This window comes from Martes martes (assembly GCF_963455335.1).
Source record: "Martes martes genome assembly, chromosome: 2".
Classification (NCBI taxonomy): Eukaryota; Metazoa; Chordata; class Mammalia; order Carnivora; family Mustelidae; genus Martes; species Martes martes.
In genome coordinates this window covers 38,587,040-38,604,399 of record NC_137889.1, presented here as the reverse complement: position 1 = coordinate 38,604,399, position 17,360 = coordinate 38,587,040, and the positions used below count along the sequence as shown (strand labels likewise).

At 37.0% G+C, this 17,360-nt stretch overlaps 1 protein-coding gene across 2 annotated transcripts in view; it reads right to left on the bottom strand.

Annotated features, from left to right (window-relative positions):
• Positions 1 to 2,241: 2,241 nt before the first annotated feature.
• HOOK3 (hook microtubule tethering protein 3) overlaps positions 2,242 to 17,360 on the bottom strand; it is a 102,449-nt gene continuing 87,330 nt past the window's right edge. For both annotated transcript variants that reach the window (XM_080797483.1, XM_080797484.1), the window contains exons 17-22: positions 12,435 to 12,469; positions 9,032 to 9,114; positions 7,066 to 7,166; positions 6,140 to 6,244; positions 5,442 to 5,513; positions 2,242 to 2,739 (exon numbers count right to left, since the gene is read on the bottom strand). In XM_080797483.1, coding sequence (XP_080653609.1) covers positions 2,599 to 2,739; positions 5,442 to 5,513; positions 6,140 to 6,244; positions 7,066 to 7,166; positions 9,032 to 9,114; positions 12,435 to 12,469 — 537 coding nt within the window. In that variant the 3' untranslated portion in view covers positions 2,242 to 2,598. The remainder of the gene's footprint in view (positions 2,740 to 5,441; positions 5,514 to 6,139; positions 6,245 to 7,065; positions 7,167 to 9,031; positions 9,115 to 12,434; positions 12,470 to 17,360) is intronic.

The following is a 17,360-nucleotide window of genomic DNA, read 5'->3' as shown; positions in this document are numbered from 1 at the left end:
GAGGCCAGGGCTAGCTCCACTGTCCGAGCGAACTGTGGCTTCATGAAGCTACCATATACAAGGAGTTTGTAAAAATACAGCATAGTATGGCTCATATCTAGATAAAGCACCCAATGGCTTTCAACTTCCAGACAGACCATGCATGGATCATCACAAACCTCCTGAGAAATGATTAATCCCTACTGGAGAAATAGCAATTTATACATCCTGTCCAAAGCTGGGCAAGGAAAACAGGGCTGTCACTGCTACAGCTAAGTTTTATTCCTGCTTTTTAAAAAAGCACCAGAATGTTTAGACATATAAGTTCTTCTATGTAATGAAAGTAACATACTAAACTTTAAAGGTAAAGGAGAGTGAAAGTTATGAATGTAAACACCAAATAATAGCATGCAACAGATGCCATAGAAAACTTAGAAGTAAAACTCGCTTCCAAAAGCCTGGCACCTTTTCTTCCCATTTGGAGAAATATTATCTGTTTAGGTCGGTAGGTAGGAAGCCAGGACTGGGGCAGTAAATAGAGAACTAAAATTAAAACCTCTCAGCTCATAGGATATAACCCATTTAATGAATAGCTCTTTTATTTTCATCTATCTTATTCTGCAGGTAGTATAATTCCCAAATAATTTTAATGTTATGAAGGTTAGTGTTCATGTCTTTCTTTAAAACAGCTAAATCCTTACACTATTTGTGAAATATGGGGACAGGGATAGAATCATCTTAAGTAGTTTTTAATCTTTTATTGTTAAAACTATGTTGATGAGGTGTGCTTAGCCTCCTGAAACCCCACAATGCATTCTACTCATACGGTTCTCTCCATTATTACAAATTCTTCCTGCTTTACTGTCTTATCAGGCAGAAGCATTCACACCGTGCTCAGACTTTTGTACTTAATGTAAAAAATCAGCACAATGCATGGAGTCATTTTTGTGTATACTCTTAATACCTTTCAAGTACAGTTTCTGAGGACAAATGAAAACACTACCAATTTTTAGGTCAATTTTCTTATTAAAAAAAAAGTAAGGATTTAAAGCCAAACACCTGAATATAGTTTCTGAAAGTTCTTAATTACATGTAGCTTGATTTAGTGTTATTTGCTTGTATTTAATATACAGGACTAAATGAAACCTGAACTTCCAAATAGCAAGTACATGAAATGAAATCTTATTAGAGGGCCTATCTAAAACCAAAACCAATTAACCAAACAACCAACCTAATTTCAATAATTTTTTGCTTAAAAAAATTGGCTATGATGCAAGAAAAAGGCTAGAGGGGAGCATAAATATAATTTGGGACCAAATTCTTAAGTCACTATGGAAGTCAGGCATAGGCATTTCATTTTCAAATGAATGATAGCTCACATTTATATAGCACCTTATACAAAGTGCTTTCCAATCATTATTACTTGACAGCCATTCATCAATGTGAATAAACATGGTTTACAATCTGTCAACAAATCTAAGAACTCTGAGGCAACCAAATACCCAAGAGAAAGTCTTGGACTAGTACATAGAATTAAGAAAAAAAGTGTTAAGAGACCTGTCATAATATCACATACAAGAAGTCACTTACTGGTCTTAACGACTGATAGTAGCATGTTAGGTTTAGGAATTACTGAGAAATTGAAGGGTTTATATTAAAGAATAAGTAAACTGAAGTGCAAGTCAACAAGGAAATTGTCCAAAAGGTAAGGCTACCTATTACTTGTAAGTACATGAAAAATAAATCTTTCAGATGCGGAGGGCAACTGAAACTATAAATGTCAGCCACATTGCTAGAATTTGATGTTCAGTTACTAGGATATTCCAGAACAAGAAAAAAATTAATGCACTGCCTGATATTTTTTTTCTTCTGTAATTTCCCCCCAAATAACCTAACCACTGCATTTATCTTCTGTCAGCAAACAAGATAGCAAGAAATAATGAAATTTTATGTATGTTTTAAAAATAGTTTCCAAATCTTCGGACAAATTTAATTTCCTATAAAACAATGTGGAAAACTCATTTTTTCCCTCTAAATAAATCAGGTGCCTTAGGTAACATGTGATTAGCACCTCTGCCAATGTATTTATGTCTTTGCAAAAAGTGCACTTGCCAACCATTTTATATAGTAAATATGCAAGTTATTTGAAGTGCATTTGGAAAACAATTGAAAACACAGATTAATACATCATAAAAAGATTAATTCCCTTTAAACAAAGACATTCTTATAAAGCATGGTAACACAGAGGCACAATAAAGAATATAAATTGTATATCAATTATTGGCAGAAAATCTAATTCATTACAAAGCCTACACAACTGGGGAAAGGACGTTTTCATACAAAGAAAAGTACTACACTATTATACAACACTTTTAATCGGGCATTTAAAAATTTTTGGCACATTAAAAGGAACCAAAAGGACTACAAAATAAAGAACCAAGAAACTAAAATATAGACACAGGAGAGAGAAAGTCCTCAAATGAGAAACAACTAAATATCAACATAAAAGAGACAAAAAATAAGCTGGCTGAATTTCCTGAAATGTCATCATATGTAACAGAAGTATGCTTTGAATGCAGGGCGTTTTTTTTTTTCATTTATTCTGATGGCAAGACTTGTCTACCTTGCTGTGGCTGGTTGAACATGGCCTGGATAAGATCTTCTTGTGCTGGTTGCTTGTCTTTGCCGAGCCAGAAATGACTGCCCTGAACCTGTACTAGCAAGTCTATCTTCAGCCGCCTTTTTATGCAGGGTCATTCCCTACACAACATAGGAAAAAAAAAAGTAATCAACAAAAAAAAGTGCAAAATACTCTCACCAAAAAAAAAAAAAAAAAATCATCATGCAGAATTTGTCTCATTGCATAATAAGGCACAATTAGGAATGTTAATTCTGTTCATTATAGATTAAAAATCTTATAGAGACATTTTAGTTCCAACAATTAGGTACAAATCTTCTCTTGGAAAAATTAAGGTTTAATTTTCTGAATTTACAATAACCAAAACCCAGATAATAGAGACACAATTTTGGAGTATATTGCCCATATTCAATCACACTTCCTTTTCAAATCAAATGTAGAAAGTGATTTCCCAGGAACAAACAGGACAATTGATTGGTAGCAGTTGATTCACATGGGGTTGTGGAAATCACATGCCTTATTTTGAGTGGAAAACACAAATGCACATGTTGTTTCTTAAGGAGGAAAGCCACAGCTAGATATAATACATACCACCAGGGTGTTTTTCTTCACTTCAGGCAGGCTTGTATTCCCAAGCAAATTAAGAAAAATTCCTGACAGCCCACAACAGAGGGCCCAAGAGAGCAGGGGGTCTTTTTTGAAGACTGGAGGATGGCCTACTAGCTTAGAAGGGAGAGGATATACAATTGCTGGGCCCAGAGCACCTTAACAGGAGGGAGGAAACCTCTGGGAGTATGCCTTTTAAAACTGTTCATCTGTGAGGAGATCAGGGAAAAAGTGGTCTGGATACTAATTTAATAAGCCAGTAAAGAACCCTGACCAGGGAACCATTAAGAATGGAGAGCGACTATTTATTCTCACCAGTCATTGGCTACAAGTAAACTGATGGGAGGAAGTGGACACTGCAACAAGGAAGAAAGGAAGAAATAAGCAACTGAGACCAAAAGGAGAGCAGGACCTAAGCCAAGCCAACCTATGTGAAAAGTCCTAGGGCTTTCCTTGAGTGAACTGGATAGATTAGCACAGAAGACAGAAAACTAAACATCAATCTTCATATCACTTGTTAGCTTCTAGAGAAAACACTAGTCATGGGCTTTGTATCTTTTACAGAATTTCGGTCTGTCACATATACCTAAATAAACAACATTTCTTCATTTTCCCAATGAGAAAATCCAGAACATGTTTTTTACTCAATTTAAAATCAAAGCATTTAAGAATCTGAAGAAAATGACAAATATCTATTGGTAATCCTTAAATTTATTAAAGTGGCTAAATATATTACCAATTCTATTTTATTTAAAATATATTATTTTTTTTAACTTTCACATTCCAAGCAACTTATTTCAATTCTTCACACACCTTTAAGACCTCAGTAGCCATGACTGGGCCATTCTCTGAGATACTTAATGCCTTTTCCAGGTGCTCGTCACCTCCTTTCCATTCAGTAGCCTGTGATGCAGAACTTTCTGAATGTATGTATGTATGAAGCTGTTACTGGCTATCTTTCTGGAACATAACCTGTGTGAGGCTATTAGGAGTTACTCCTTTACTCCCTGAGAGCTCAAGAGTAGGGCTATGTTTTAATACCATGTCATAGAATAAGTAAATTTGCTCTATAACCACAATATGTGAAGTCATACAAATCAATCAAAACTATGAAATGACCAATAAGGATCGAGGGCAGAGTTCCAAGGTCACTAACACTAACCTTTGAAGAGGACAAAGAGGAAACAGAAAAGGTGGAGTCAGAACTAGTTTTCAGAGAACTTCCTTACATAGTTTTCCCTTATTCTGTAATTTTTCATTTTCAAGAAATCTGTATTTGTTAATCAAAATAGTATTCTAAGCCCAATTTTATTTCCTTTGTTTTTTAGGATTGTAATAAAATTTGAAATATTTTTGCCTTGTGGTTAAAACAACATAAATGTGGACATGTCATGAAATTAGATGAATGTATGAAAAAGATAAAATCCCATTATTAGGAGACCTGGGACATTATCCTTTAAGACACAGTAAAACAGAAACAACCACAACATAACAATAGGGAAGGGGGAGATGATGAAAAAAAAATCGGGCTCAATTTCTTATCTTAGGCAACTAACATTTTGACAAGGCAGAAGTGGTCTTACTGGGAAGAAAAACAATGCAAAAAGACAAGTCTAGGACAAAAATATTGAAAAAAGTACAGCACTCTTCAAAATTCACAGCTATTCACATCCAGAAAAATCTTATTGAAGCCCAGAATGTTGATAAGCATTTATTTTTCCCTTGTAATATTTGTAACACTTTTTTGTGTTGGAAAATTCAATTTCAAAACCTCTAGTTGTTCAGGTTTTAACACCATGAACATTTTGCAAACCCTATGAGATAAACCATCCTCTTGTAAGTTCCACTCCTGTGGAGACAATGGAATAGTCCCATAAAACAAATGCTATTGCATCTGTGTTTCAATATTATTAAAGTCCCATTCTCCTAGAATAAAATGGTTCTCAGGGCCAGAAATCAAATTGTCATTTATCTTTCTATCCTTTAGGAATAATAATGTGTTCAAAACATCCTAACCCTAACCCTATTATGGTGGTTTTCATTTCTCCTTTTCAATCCTAAGATCAGCATTAGGTTTGGTTAGTGTGTGTTAGGATAGCAATTATTTTCAAATTTATTTGGTAGAACTACTTCTATAATACAGTAGTATAATACAGGTAGTATAATAAATATTACATATTCAATGAACTTTGCAATGTGTTTTGAAGTGTTTTCTTACCATATTGTACCAGGCACTAACAATGTATTTCTCCTCCATTTCTCTCTGACTCTTTGTTTTCTCATATTCTTTCTAAAAAACAAGCACATGTAAACATGTAAAGATGAAAAATACAATATCAATAAAATACAATTAGTTATATAAATTCACGGACACAGTTGTATATAGCAAGGCTCCTAGAAAATAAAGCATCAAAAACCAAATATCTTGGGGTTTCTGGGTGGCTCAGTCATTAAGCATCTGCCTTCAGCTCAGGCCATGATCCCAGGGTTCTGGGATCGAGCCCTGCATCGGGATCCCTGCTCAGTGGGGAGTATTCTTCTCCCTCTCTCTCTGCCTGCCTCTCTGCCTACCTGTGATCTCTCTCTCTGCGTCAAATAAATAAATAAAACTTTTTATTTTATTTTATTTTATTTTATTTATTTATTTATTTGACAGAAAGAGAGAGAGAGAGACAGACAGACAGCAAGAGAGGGAACACAAGCAGGGGAAGTGGGGGAGGGGGAAGCTGGCTCCCCGCTGAGCAGGGAGCCCGGTGCAGGGCTTGATCCCAGGACCCTGGGACCATGACCTGAGCCAAAGGCAGACGCTTAACAACTGAGCCACCCAGGTGCCCCATAAATAATATCTTTAAAAAAACAAAAACAAAAAAAACCCCCACCAAATATCTTATCATATAGTATAGTACAGCAAACTACCTCTAAAGAATGGAAGAGTCGGTCTCGTTCCTGAAGCTGATTTTTAAGAGCTTGTATTTCTGGTGCTGCTCCTTGATTCTGCTTAGGGTCTAGAGTACGGATAACCTGCAAAAAGAAACAAAGAAAAAAATTTTTTTTAAGATTTTATTTATTTATTTGAGAGAGAGAGTAAGAGAACACAAGAAGAGGGAGGGTTGTAGGGAGAAGCAGACTCCCCACTGAGCAGGGAGCCTGACGTGGGGCTTGATCTCGGGACTCTGGGACATTACCTGAGCCAAAGGCAGAGGCTTAACCAACTGAGGCACCCAAGTGCCCCCAAAGAAAAAATGTTATTGTATGGCTCAGCTAACCTCTGCCTCTGAGCAGCCCAATACTTAGCGGAATGGGTCCTGAGGGTTAAAAAACCTGTCACTGTGACTCTACTGCCTCCTCTGCCAGCGGCTTGGTTTAGGCCATGGGCATGTTACACAATCAATTCTAGTTGGCCAACTAGCAGTCTTCTGGGAAAGGTCTTTTTGCTTTTTGGCTCAATACTTTTACTATAAAAACTGATCAAACCTATAGAAAACTGAAAGAGGGAAACAGAAACCCATTTCCTTTAATCCCAATTCAGCAACTGCTGCACTGCCACATTTTCTCTACACCTATGCACACACACGCTTGTTTGGGAGTCTACTGTAAAGCAATCTGCAGACCTGGGAACACTTAACCCCCTAAGTACTTCAACATGCATCTTCTTAGACTAAGGACATTCTCTTACACAATCACAATACCAACATCTCTGTAAGAAAACCAACAATTCTCTAAGTCATCACTGTTCAGTCCAAATCCACATTTCCACAGGTGTCTCCAAATGTCTTTGATAAATCACTGCTCCTTCCACCCCCAATTCGGGCCCCAAAGATAAATGCATTACAGACACTCACACTTTTGGCTTTCTCTAAGTATTTTTTATACCGTTCCTCCATTTGCTTCATTTCCTCTTCTTTCTTCCGTAAAGCTTCTTGTAATTCTTCAATTTTTAAGGCTATAGATGTGAAAAAAGAAAAAAAATTTGTTTTAGATTGTAACAACCTGAAAAATATTTCAAATAAGTAGTAGCTTTGAGAGACTGTTTGGTCTATTCCTACATATAAATTTTTTTTAAAGGATTTTATTTTTTTGAGACAGAGAGACTAAGAGAGAAAGCATGAGGAAGAGGAGAGTCAGAGAGAGAAGCAGACTCCCTGCTGAGCTGGGAGCCCGATGTGGGACTCAGTCCTGGGACTCAAGGATCATGACCTGAGCTAAAGGCAGTCGCTTAACCAACTGAGCCACCCAGGAGCCCCATCCTATATATAATTTTATTTTAAAAACTCATAATTTTTGTTTTTATAAAAGAACTTTTTTTAATAAAGCAACTGTTTTTATAAAACAGCTTTTTTTAACAAAAAGCTTTTCTTGTAAATAAGCAAAAACTTCACTTTGGAAATGCATAAGTTAAAAAGTATCCATCAATGAAAAAAAAGTATCCATCAATGGATGAGTGCATAAACAAAATGTGGTCAATATGTATAACTGAGTATTACTCAGCCTCAATTCTGATACACGTGTCAACATGGAGACAATATAAGTGAAAATGAAAGGCGTTCTGCTAGGTGAAGTGGGCCAGACATGAAAGGACAAATGTATGAATCTACTTAGATGAGTTTACTTAGAACAGTTCTCAGAGAAGGAAAGTAGAACAATGGCTCCCAGGGGCTGGCAGGACAGGGGAGACAAGGGGGTTACTGTTCAATGGGCACAGAATTTTAGTTTAGGATGATGAAAAAGTTCTGGAAATGGATAGTGGTTGCACAACAATGTCAATGTACTAAATGCTACTGAACTATATAACTTAAAAATGGTTAAAATGGTCATTTAAAAAATGATTTTATTTATTTATTTGACAGAGAGAGAGTGAGAGAGCACGAACAGGGAGAGGGGAGCCCGAAGGGAGAGGAAAAGGGACAAGCAGACTCCCCACTGAGCATGGAGCCTGTTGCAGGCCTGATCCCAGGACCCCAAGCTGAAGTCAGATCATCAACCAACCGAGCCACCCAGGTGCCCCTAAAATGGTCATTTTTATGTGATATATATTTCACCACAGTTAGAAAAGGTGTGTGTGTGGGGGAAGGTCTGTGTCCTTTATTAAAAGCATTAATAAAGTCAGGCTACTTACAGGTATAAATATCAAAAGCAGTAAAACATCTGACTTTCATGCAACTATACTATGGAAATAGCTAATTACATAAAATACTCATTACCATCTACAGTTAAGGAAAAACTCAAAACTAGAATTAGAAGTATTATAAAAATGATTATATACTCATTCTGTAAATAAGATAAATTCTTTAATTGCTAGAACATATAATAGGACCTATTTCTGAAAGGAACAATTTTATATAAACTCATCACTGGGTATCTGGGTGGTTCAGCTGGTTAAGCATCCAACTCTTGATCTCAGGGTTGTGAGATAGAGCCCAGTGTGGCATGAGCTTGGGATTCTCTCTTCCTCTGCCCTTTCCCCCTGCACACGCACTTTCACTCTCTCAATAAATAAAATCTTAAAAAAATATAAAACTGTGGTAATTAGTAACATCATATGTTAACTATATTTTAATTAAAAACAACAACTATGCGGGGCGCCTGGGTGGCTCAGTGGGTTAAAAGCCTCTGCCTTCGGCTCGGGTCATGATCCCAGGGTCCTGGGATTGAGCCCCGCATCGGGCTCTCTGCTCGGCGGGGAGCCTGCTTCCTCTCTCTCTGCCTGTCTCTCCGCCTACTTGTGATCTCTGTCAAATAAATAAATAAAATCTCTAAAAAAACAAAAACAAAAACAAACAACAACTATGCTAATTAGGGAAAACTCACAGCTGTTATTAAATCGTGGTTCAAGATCTTCAATAATGGCTCTCTTCTTCTGCAATTCATTATTGGCTTCATGAAGCTTCTCCCTGTAACAAAATATATAACACATTGTCACCTACTACTGCTTTTGTTTTTTTTCTCACTTGAAATGAAGGATCTAAGTTCTTTATTCTTGGGATATACTTGCATATCACACAACTGCTATGAAACAAAAGAGGATAAAAAAGCCTAATCCAACATGAATTTAATATATATTTTTAAAATAGGTTAAAAAATAGAGACAAAAATTTCAGACTTTGAAATAGTTATAATTTCTTTTACATAAGTATGCATAAGAGGGTAAAGAGAACTTGATCTTTTTTTCTAGGAAGAGGATATTATAAAAACTAATTTAAAACTTTACAGGTTTTACAGTGCAAAAGTCTTATTGTAAAACGGTATTAAAAATAAAAATAGAACGCTATCCCCCAATAAAAAAAATTAATGATACATGCACCCACATGGATAGGTATCACAGGACTTTGAACATAGGAAGTCAAATACAAAAGGGTAATACTGTAGGATTCCTTTTACAGGAAGTTCAGAATGTGTAAAAACCAATGAAAGGTGGTTAAGAGAGAAGCATAGTGTCTAGTTTGGGGATGGAATCAGTCAATTAGAAGGGAGAATGAAGAATTTGGGGGAGTTTACCGGAAGTATTCTATATGTTGATCTGGGGTATTTCTGAATGTAGAAAAACATTAATCAAACTCAGGAACTTAGAATTTGTGTACTTTATGTAAGTTATATTCGAATCCAAAAGTAAAAAATGAACAGAAAGTTTCTATTAGTTATAATATGTGTAATTCCCTATTTAGTTTAGCACTTTGTAATAGGAGAGGAAAAAAGGCTGCATAATTTGGAAAATATAGAAAAAAAAAACAGAAGAAAACAGAGCACTTTTAAAAAGTCTATTTCTGGTCTTTTCTATGAATAATACTCTAATAAGTCTATTTTTCAACAAGCTTTTTGTGTGTATCTATATGTATCTAGATATAAAATGAGTATATACAGCAGTTAAAAGAGTAATTAACTTTCAGCTCAGTGAACAGGTCATGAAACAGAAATTAACCCAGAAAGTTAGGGAACTTTTTCATGACTTTCCTGATGAGCCTTCGTGTGTATTCCTAACCAATATACTGGTGAATTTTGCCAAATTTTCACTTTATACATTATACTGTATGTACTGTCCTGTGACTTCCATCTTTTACTTAACACCACGTTCCTGAGATTTACGTATGCTGACGTGTTAGCTTTGAGTTACAGAGCTGACTGCAGCATTGTGTTCTGTTGTCTGAACATAACTCATTCTAGCTATTGTTTTACAAACCGGTGCTATTTGTATTGGTTCTACTTTTGTTATTGCAAACAATATTCTTTCATACTTGCTTCTACATGTCTCCTGACACACGGTTAATAGCATTTCTGGGAATCTAGGGTTTATGTAGAGAATGGAACTCATGGGTCACAGCATATGTGCATGTTCAGTTTGCTAAGCAAACTGATAGAAACTCAGTGGAGAATACACTGCTGAACATCTTTGGCAACAGAATTACCTTTGTGGAACATCTTTGGCAATACTTAGTATGTCTGATTCTTAATTTTACCCAATTTGGTGTATTTAAAATACAGCATCTTCACTATAGTTTCAAATTTGCATGAGAATGACCTTTTGAAATGTCTATGGACTCTCTTGTGGATTGAATTATCACTCCCAAAAAAGATAGGGTGAAGTCCTAGTCCCCAATACCCAGGAATGTGAATACACTATCTTTGCAGATATAATTAGTTAAGATGAGGTTGTGCTGGATCAGGGTGGGCCTTAAGTCCAATGACTGGTGTCCCTATATGAAGGCCATGTGAAGACAAAACGTACAGAGAGGAGGATGCCATGTCAAGATGGGGAGAGAAGAGACTAGAGTGATGGTCTATAAGCCAGGAAGAGCAAGGATTGTGAGCAGTCAGCCTGAAGACTCCCTTAGGACCTACAGAAGGAACCCATCCTGCTGACTTCCCTGATTTTAGACTTGTAGTATCAAGAACTGGAAGAAGATAAATTTCTGCTTTCTTTTTAGCCACCCAGTTTGTGGTAATTTGTTATGGAAGCCACTGGAGATTAACAGGCTTCATCCTCAATAATAAATTATTTTTGATGAAGATATTTACCATGTAAATGAACACAGAACAATGGTCAGACTGTTCTATGAAACAATAGGTATTCCTTTTTTTTTTTTTTTTTTAAACAACAGAGAAATGGTTAAGAAAAAAGGACAGAATTCAGTACTGAATTCTAACTCTAGGTAACCTCACAATGGCTAGAAGGCAACACTTTTTCTTCTATTAGTGCATTAAGAATCTGCCCCTTGTTATACTTGCCAGCAAGTGTCGGTTCCTCGGATTATCTCACTTTTCCCATATTACCGCCCCCCCCCAAAAAAGATAGCATGAGACAAACTGCCAGATTATAGAAAATTTTTTCCAATCATAGTAGAAGAAGTCAAAATTATCTCTGTGATACTGAGGATGTCTGGTTTACCATAGTGGAACACTGTTAACACCCCCAACAGGCTAGCAATTCATGGCCACCATACATTCAATGTTCGTTAGGAGAGTGTTGCTAAAAACTGATAGGAAGGATTAAAATTGTTACTGGGTGTGAGGAAAATCACAAAACATTCCTAATGATGTCAACCTCAGCTAAAGATAAAGATGGATGAGGATTTCTTCTTCATGAGAAAACAAATATAATATTTTAAAATTTATTTCATTTTTTAGGTTAAAAAGTCACTTTCAAATATATTTGTAACTCAAGGAAATGTCTGAAAATCTGCTACTGATAAGCTCTGTAGTACTTTAAAACTTCACTTAAAAAGGAAGATTCAGCTGCCTATACTCTAGAGCTGGCAAACTACAGTCTCTGGGCCAAATTCAGCCAGCTGCCTGTTCTTGTATAAAGTTTTACTGGAACAGTCACAACATTAATCTATAGTCTATGGCTGCTTTCAAACTACAGAGCTACATGATTGTGACACAGATCATGGTTTACAAAGCCTAAGGTGGCTAGCTGGCCCTTTACAGAAAAAGGTTCCTGCTTCCTGATCCATAGTGTCTCAAACTCCTACTTATAAATACTACCACAAACACATAAAACTCGAGTCTTAGGAGAAAACGGTTCTAAAGCAGTACTTATTTTGACTTAAGGACACTGGGTGGAGATGACCCTTTAGACACTATAAATAAGTCTTACAATTTCCTGCATCTTCAGGGGCCACCTGTGCCATTGCCGAGATACTCTGTAACCACCTAACAAAATACTTCTGTTTCACTGGAGGATAGGAGAATGAGACTCAACAGCTTTTATACTTACAGATGTTCTTCAAGCTTCTTTTTTAGAAGAACTGACTGAAAATGGAAAATAAAATAAATTTATTTAACAGTTTAACGAACAAATTATTTTTTAAAAATAAAGAGTACAGTAGTAACTGACCCTGAATGAGTTCTCAGTAAGTTCTCTGGTCAAAGAGCTCAAAACAGACAATGTCCTAAGTCTATTTCTCTCATTCTCTCTCTCTCTCTCTTTAAGATTTTATTTATTCACTTGTCAGAGAGAGAGAGAGAGAGAGAGAGAAAACACAAGCAGGGGGAGCAGCAGGCAGAGGGAGAAGCAGACTCCCTGCTGAGCAGAGAGCGTGATGCTGGGCTCATCCCAAGACCTTGGGAGCATGACCTGAGCCGAAGGCAGACGCTTAACCAACTGAGCCACCCAGGTGCCCCTATTTCTCTTTGATTGGAGAGAGAGCAAACCATGAGTGATAGCAATCAGTATAAAATACCTAGAAACTGCATGTCTGAAGTCTCTATAGTCAAGAAGAACTGGAAAGGGGTGCCTGGGTGGCGCAGTTGATTAAGCATCTGCGTTAGGCTCAGGTCATGACTGGGATCAAGCCCCTTGTCAGGCTCCTTGCTCAGTGGAGAGCCTGCTGCTCCCCCTACTTGTGCTGTTTCTCACTCTATCTCTCTCTGTGTGTCACCAAAAAAAAAAAAAAAAAAAAAAAAAAGGTAATAAAAAGGCCACTTATACACAGATCTAATATTCCTGGACCCAATAGGCAGGTAGAATTCTAATAATAATAGATTTTTTTCCCTAACATACTTTTTATTTTTATTTTTTTTTAAAGACTTTTATTTATTTGACAGACAGAGATCACAAGTAGGCAGAGAGAGAGAGAGGAGGAAGGAGGCTCCCTGCTGAGCAGAGAGTCCAATGCGGGGCTCGATCCCAGGACCCTGGGATCATGACCTGAGCCAAAGGCAGAGGCTTTAACCCACTGAACCACCCAGGTGACCCCCAACATACTTTTTATCAACTATATCATTCTCCTTGCATCATGGTAGAGACTGGGATCAATTGCCAAAAATACTGACTTACTCAGAGATTTCTGAATATGCACACAAGTAACTCATGTGATTGTATGGGAATGTGAAGGGTGCTGTATGCACAGAATTCAATTTACTTAAGAATGAAGCTTTGGTTGGAGATTTTTAAAAAACTCTCCTGGTGGGGTGCCTGGGTGGCTTAGTCACTTAAGCATCCGACTCTTGATCTGGGCTCCTTGCTCAGCAGGGAGTCTGCTTGAGGATTCTCTCTCTAAAATAAATATAAATAAAATCTTTTTTTTTTTTTATTTTATTTATTTGTCAGAGAGAGAGAGAGAGCGAGCAAGCACAGGCAGACAGAGTGGCAGAGGGAGAAGCAGGCTCCCGGCGGAGCAAGGAGCCCGATGTGGGACTCGATCCCAGGACGCTGGGATCATGACCTGAGCCGAAGGCAGCCACTTAACCAACTGAGCCACCCAGGCGTCCCAATATAAATAAAATCTTAAAAAAATAATAAAAATAAAAAGTCTCCTGGGGTGGGGCGCCTGGGTGGCTCAGTGGGTTGAGCCTCTGCCTTCGGTTCAGGTCGTGATCTTGGGGTCCTGGGATGGAGCCCTGCATTGGGCTTTCTGCTCAGCAGGGGGTCTGCTCCCCCCCCCAACCCCGCACGCCTGCCTCTCTGCCTGCTTGTGATCTATCAAGTAAATGAATGAAAAAATCTTAAAAAAAAAAAAAAAAAAGTCTCCTGGGGTGCTTGGGTGGCTCAGTCGGTTAAGCACCTGACTCTTGTGATCTCAGGATTGTGAGACTGAGCCCTGTGGCGGCTAGCACTGGGCATGGAGCCTGCTTAAAATTCTTCCTTTCCCCCTGTGTCACATGTGTGCTCTTTCTCTCCCAAAACACACACACACACAGTCACCTAAAAAGCAGATGAGAATTGGCCTAAAAAAAAAAAAAAGAAAATAATAATGGCATTCTATAAAGGACCACTAGGTTTTGCAACTAAACAAAACTTGTAAGGTACATATTACTAATGAGTTCTATGAAACATTCCATTTTGAGAGAAATTCAGCCAAACTCAATTAATGCAGGCTTATAAAACAAATTGTCCAATCAGTCAATAGCAGCAGTGATGGGGGAAAAACCTCCACAGTGAGTTTTCTTTTTTCAGTCACCTTATTTAAAAATGATTACTATAATTGTTTATTCAAGTTCATTTTAACACAGCTCTGGAATATATCAAATTTACTTCTTTGTTCAGTATGTAAACTACACCAAGATCAATGGACTACAAGGCTCCCATCAGTGCTTCCCCCAAATATAAAAGAAAGGCAATAACTTTTAATTTTCAGTTATCGCTTTGTTCATTCTTTTGTACAGATGTAAAATGAAAATACTTTTTAAGTACCTTAACTGTAATTTTGCATTTATGTTTTGACTGGGCGCTAGCAAAATTAGTTTTAACTGAGATAATACACACTAATCGTTCTCAGGAATGGTTAATACAGTAGGCACCGCAGTCTCATGTTAATCTCATCACTGTGAGCCATATCAGCCCATCTGACAGGTGAGGAAGGTGAGACTGGGGAGACATTCAGTAGCTTTCAAGTGGCAGACCCAAAATTAAAATCCTAGGTCTGGAAAAAACAAAAGAAAAGAAAACAAAAAAACAATATACCCCAAAACAAACCCAGGCCTGCCAGACTCCAAAGTTTGTGCAGGGTCTTTACTCCCATGCTTCCTACACTCCACCACCTCTCCACTGAAGACTGTTACTATTAAAGGAGGTGGCAAGAGGAGGCCAGACTGCAATAGGAAGCTTCAAAATAATTTATAAAAATGTACTAATTATAACAAGGAGGCAGAGCAGGAGTGGGATGGGGGGAACAAATAAGAGCAGAGGTCTTTTTGGCTTGACTTGTTTTCAATATCCTTTAAATATCTTAAGTGTAAAGGACATAAACTTGTAAGGAAAATAACATATTCATTTGCATAAAATTCCCATAATTAAAAAATTTCAATACCATCAACTATGATGGAAGAGAACGTATTTAAATAAAAATAAAAAATTTGCTCAATATATAGAAATGAATAGGAAGCCATACTTACAATAGCCTTTTGAGCAGAAACCATGCCAAGAGACAGAGAGGACATATTAGTATGAAGCAAACACAGCAGCCAAGAGAAGGAACGATTTAGTAATTCATGAACATAAGCAAAAATTATGCATTTTTTTTTCAAAAATGTACATTTTTCTTTCTTCTATGGTCTCCTCATCCTGTCTTGTTCTCTTGAGTTTTATACACTGTGGCTAGCTCATATTATCCATATGACTGGATTTAACAATGCTTTTCTGCTTCCATGCTAAAAATAAATGACATAAAAATAATAATAAAAATGTGTAAACCATCCTACTGACTTAACGTCACATGAGAGGACTATGCTTTTGGTAACAGAAATGGGCAGAAATTATGCTGTTCTTCAGAGGGGACTAGTTCCATTTGGCCAGTTGTTCTACACACTACCTGATATTCCTGAGATGCGACACTACAGGTTAGTGGAAGAGAAGATGAAAACATCAAACATTTGCTGGATTTGAGTCATATCACAATAAGGAAAGTTCCTATCTGAATCTTTTCTATATATATAAAAGAACTCTAAGGGAGTATCTAAGAAGTTAGAGTCACACCTCTCTAGCATCGGGGCAGTCAAATAAATTGACGAACTTAGGCAAATAGTACTTTCATGGCTGGCATCTCACTTCTGAAGTATGTTCTCTTTAAGTAATGGCACAGAGCATAGTTAATCAGATTTGATTACCACAGGGATACCTATGCAAAACTATTGTTTACAGAACAAACTCCTTCTGAACGTTCTAACACAAGTAAGAGAATCAAGCACATATGGCAGCTATCTCTGTAACACTAAGGTAGAGCTGACACTGATGTCCTGGGACTCTTATTTCCCATGTACCACATGCCCTTCCCCTTTCTCCTATAACAAATCAACAAAAAGTCTCCTCAAAGTTTTAGAGACCGAGTGATTTCACTGAAGAAATCACTTAGGTTCATCTCGAAGACAGTTCTTAGTTAGCCTTCTAAGTATTTTAATAAACCAATGTTGGTTTTGCTTCATATCTTTCTTGCTTAGCATTCTGGATTAGAAAAACACTTTTGAAAAGTAAACCGTAACATTTCAAACTAGTTCTATTTTAATAAGGGAATAAATTAGTTTAGATGTTGGTGATAATTTCAGGAACTAGGAATCAATTTGGGATCTAAGAAGGACTACCCACACATTAATGAAAGGATAAACCAAAATCAGAGATCTTAGAAAGAACATACTACCAACAGATGATAGCTATAGGTTTATGAAACTCATAAAAGCAGATCAATGATGAGCTATTTAGATCTAATATTCACAGGTTTTAAGTAATATGCTGGTTTAACACCCGTTCATTGGTTTCTTTCGTTTTCATACCCTCTTACATTACTAAGACTGGATAGAAATGATATACCTATAGTTTTGACGATTCTCCAAAAAGCAACTATGTAGAGGTTTATACAACTATGTGAAGGTTTATACTCAAAGGCCAGAGTTTATAGCAAATTACACTAGCAATAATAAAAGAACCAACTGTCTGAAGCAAAGATTGGTCACTAAAATTAAGGTTTTTTCCCCCTCTTTACACTAATTTTGAACACTCTGTAGTTGCAGTTCTACCGTATACTGCTTATTAAAAGGGAAGGATTTGCAAAATTTATTCACACTTTCATCAGAGAATGACTACTATGTGCTACATAAGCATTGTGGTAATTTAGACAGCATGAGAAGATGAAAGTCCATCTAGTTCTGGCTCAACACATTTACTATATTCTAATGTGACCATGACAGTCAAGCAGGCAAGGCTATGACA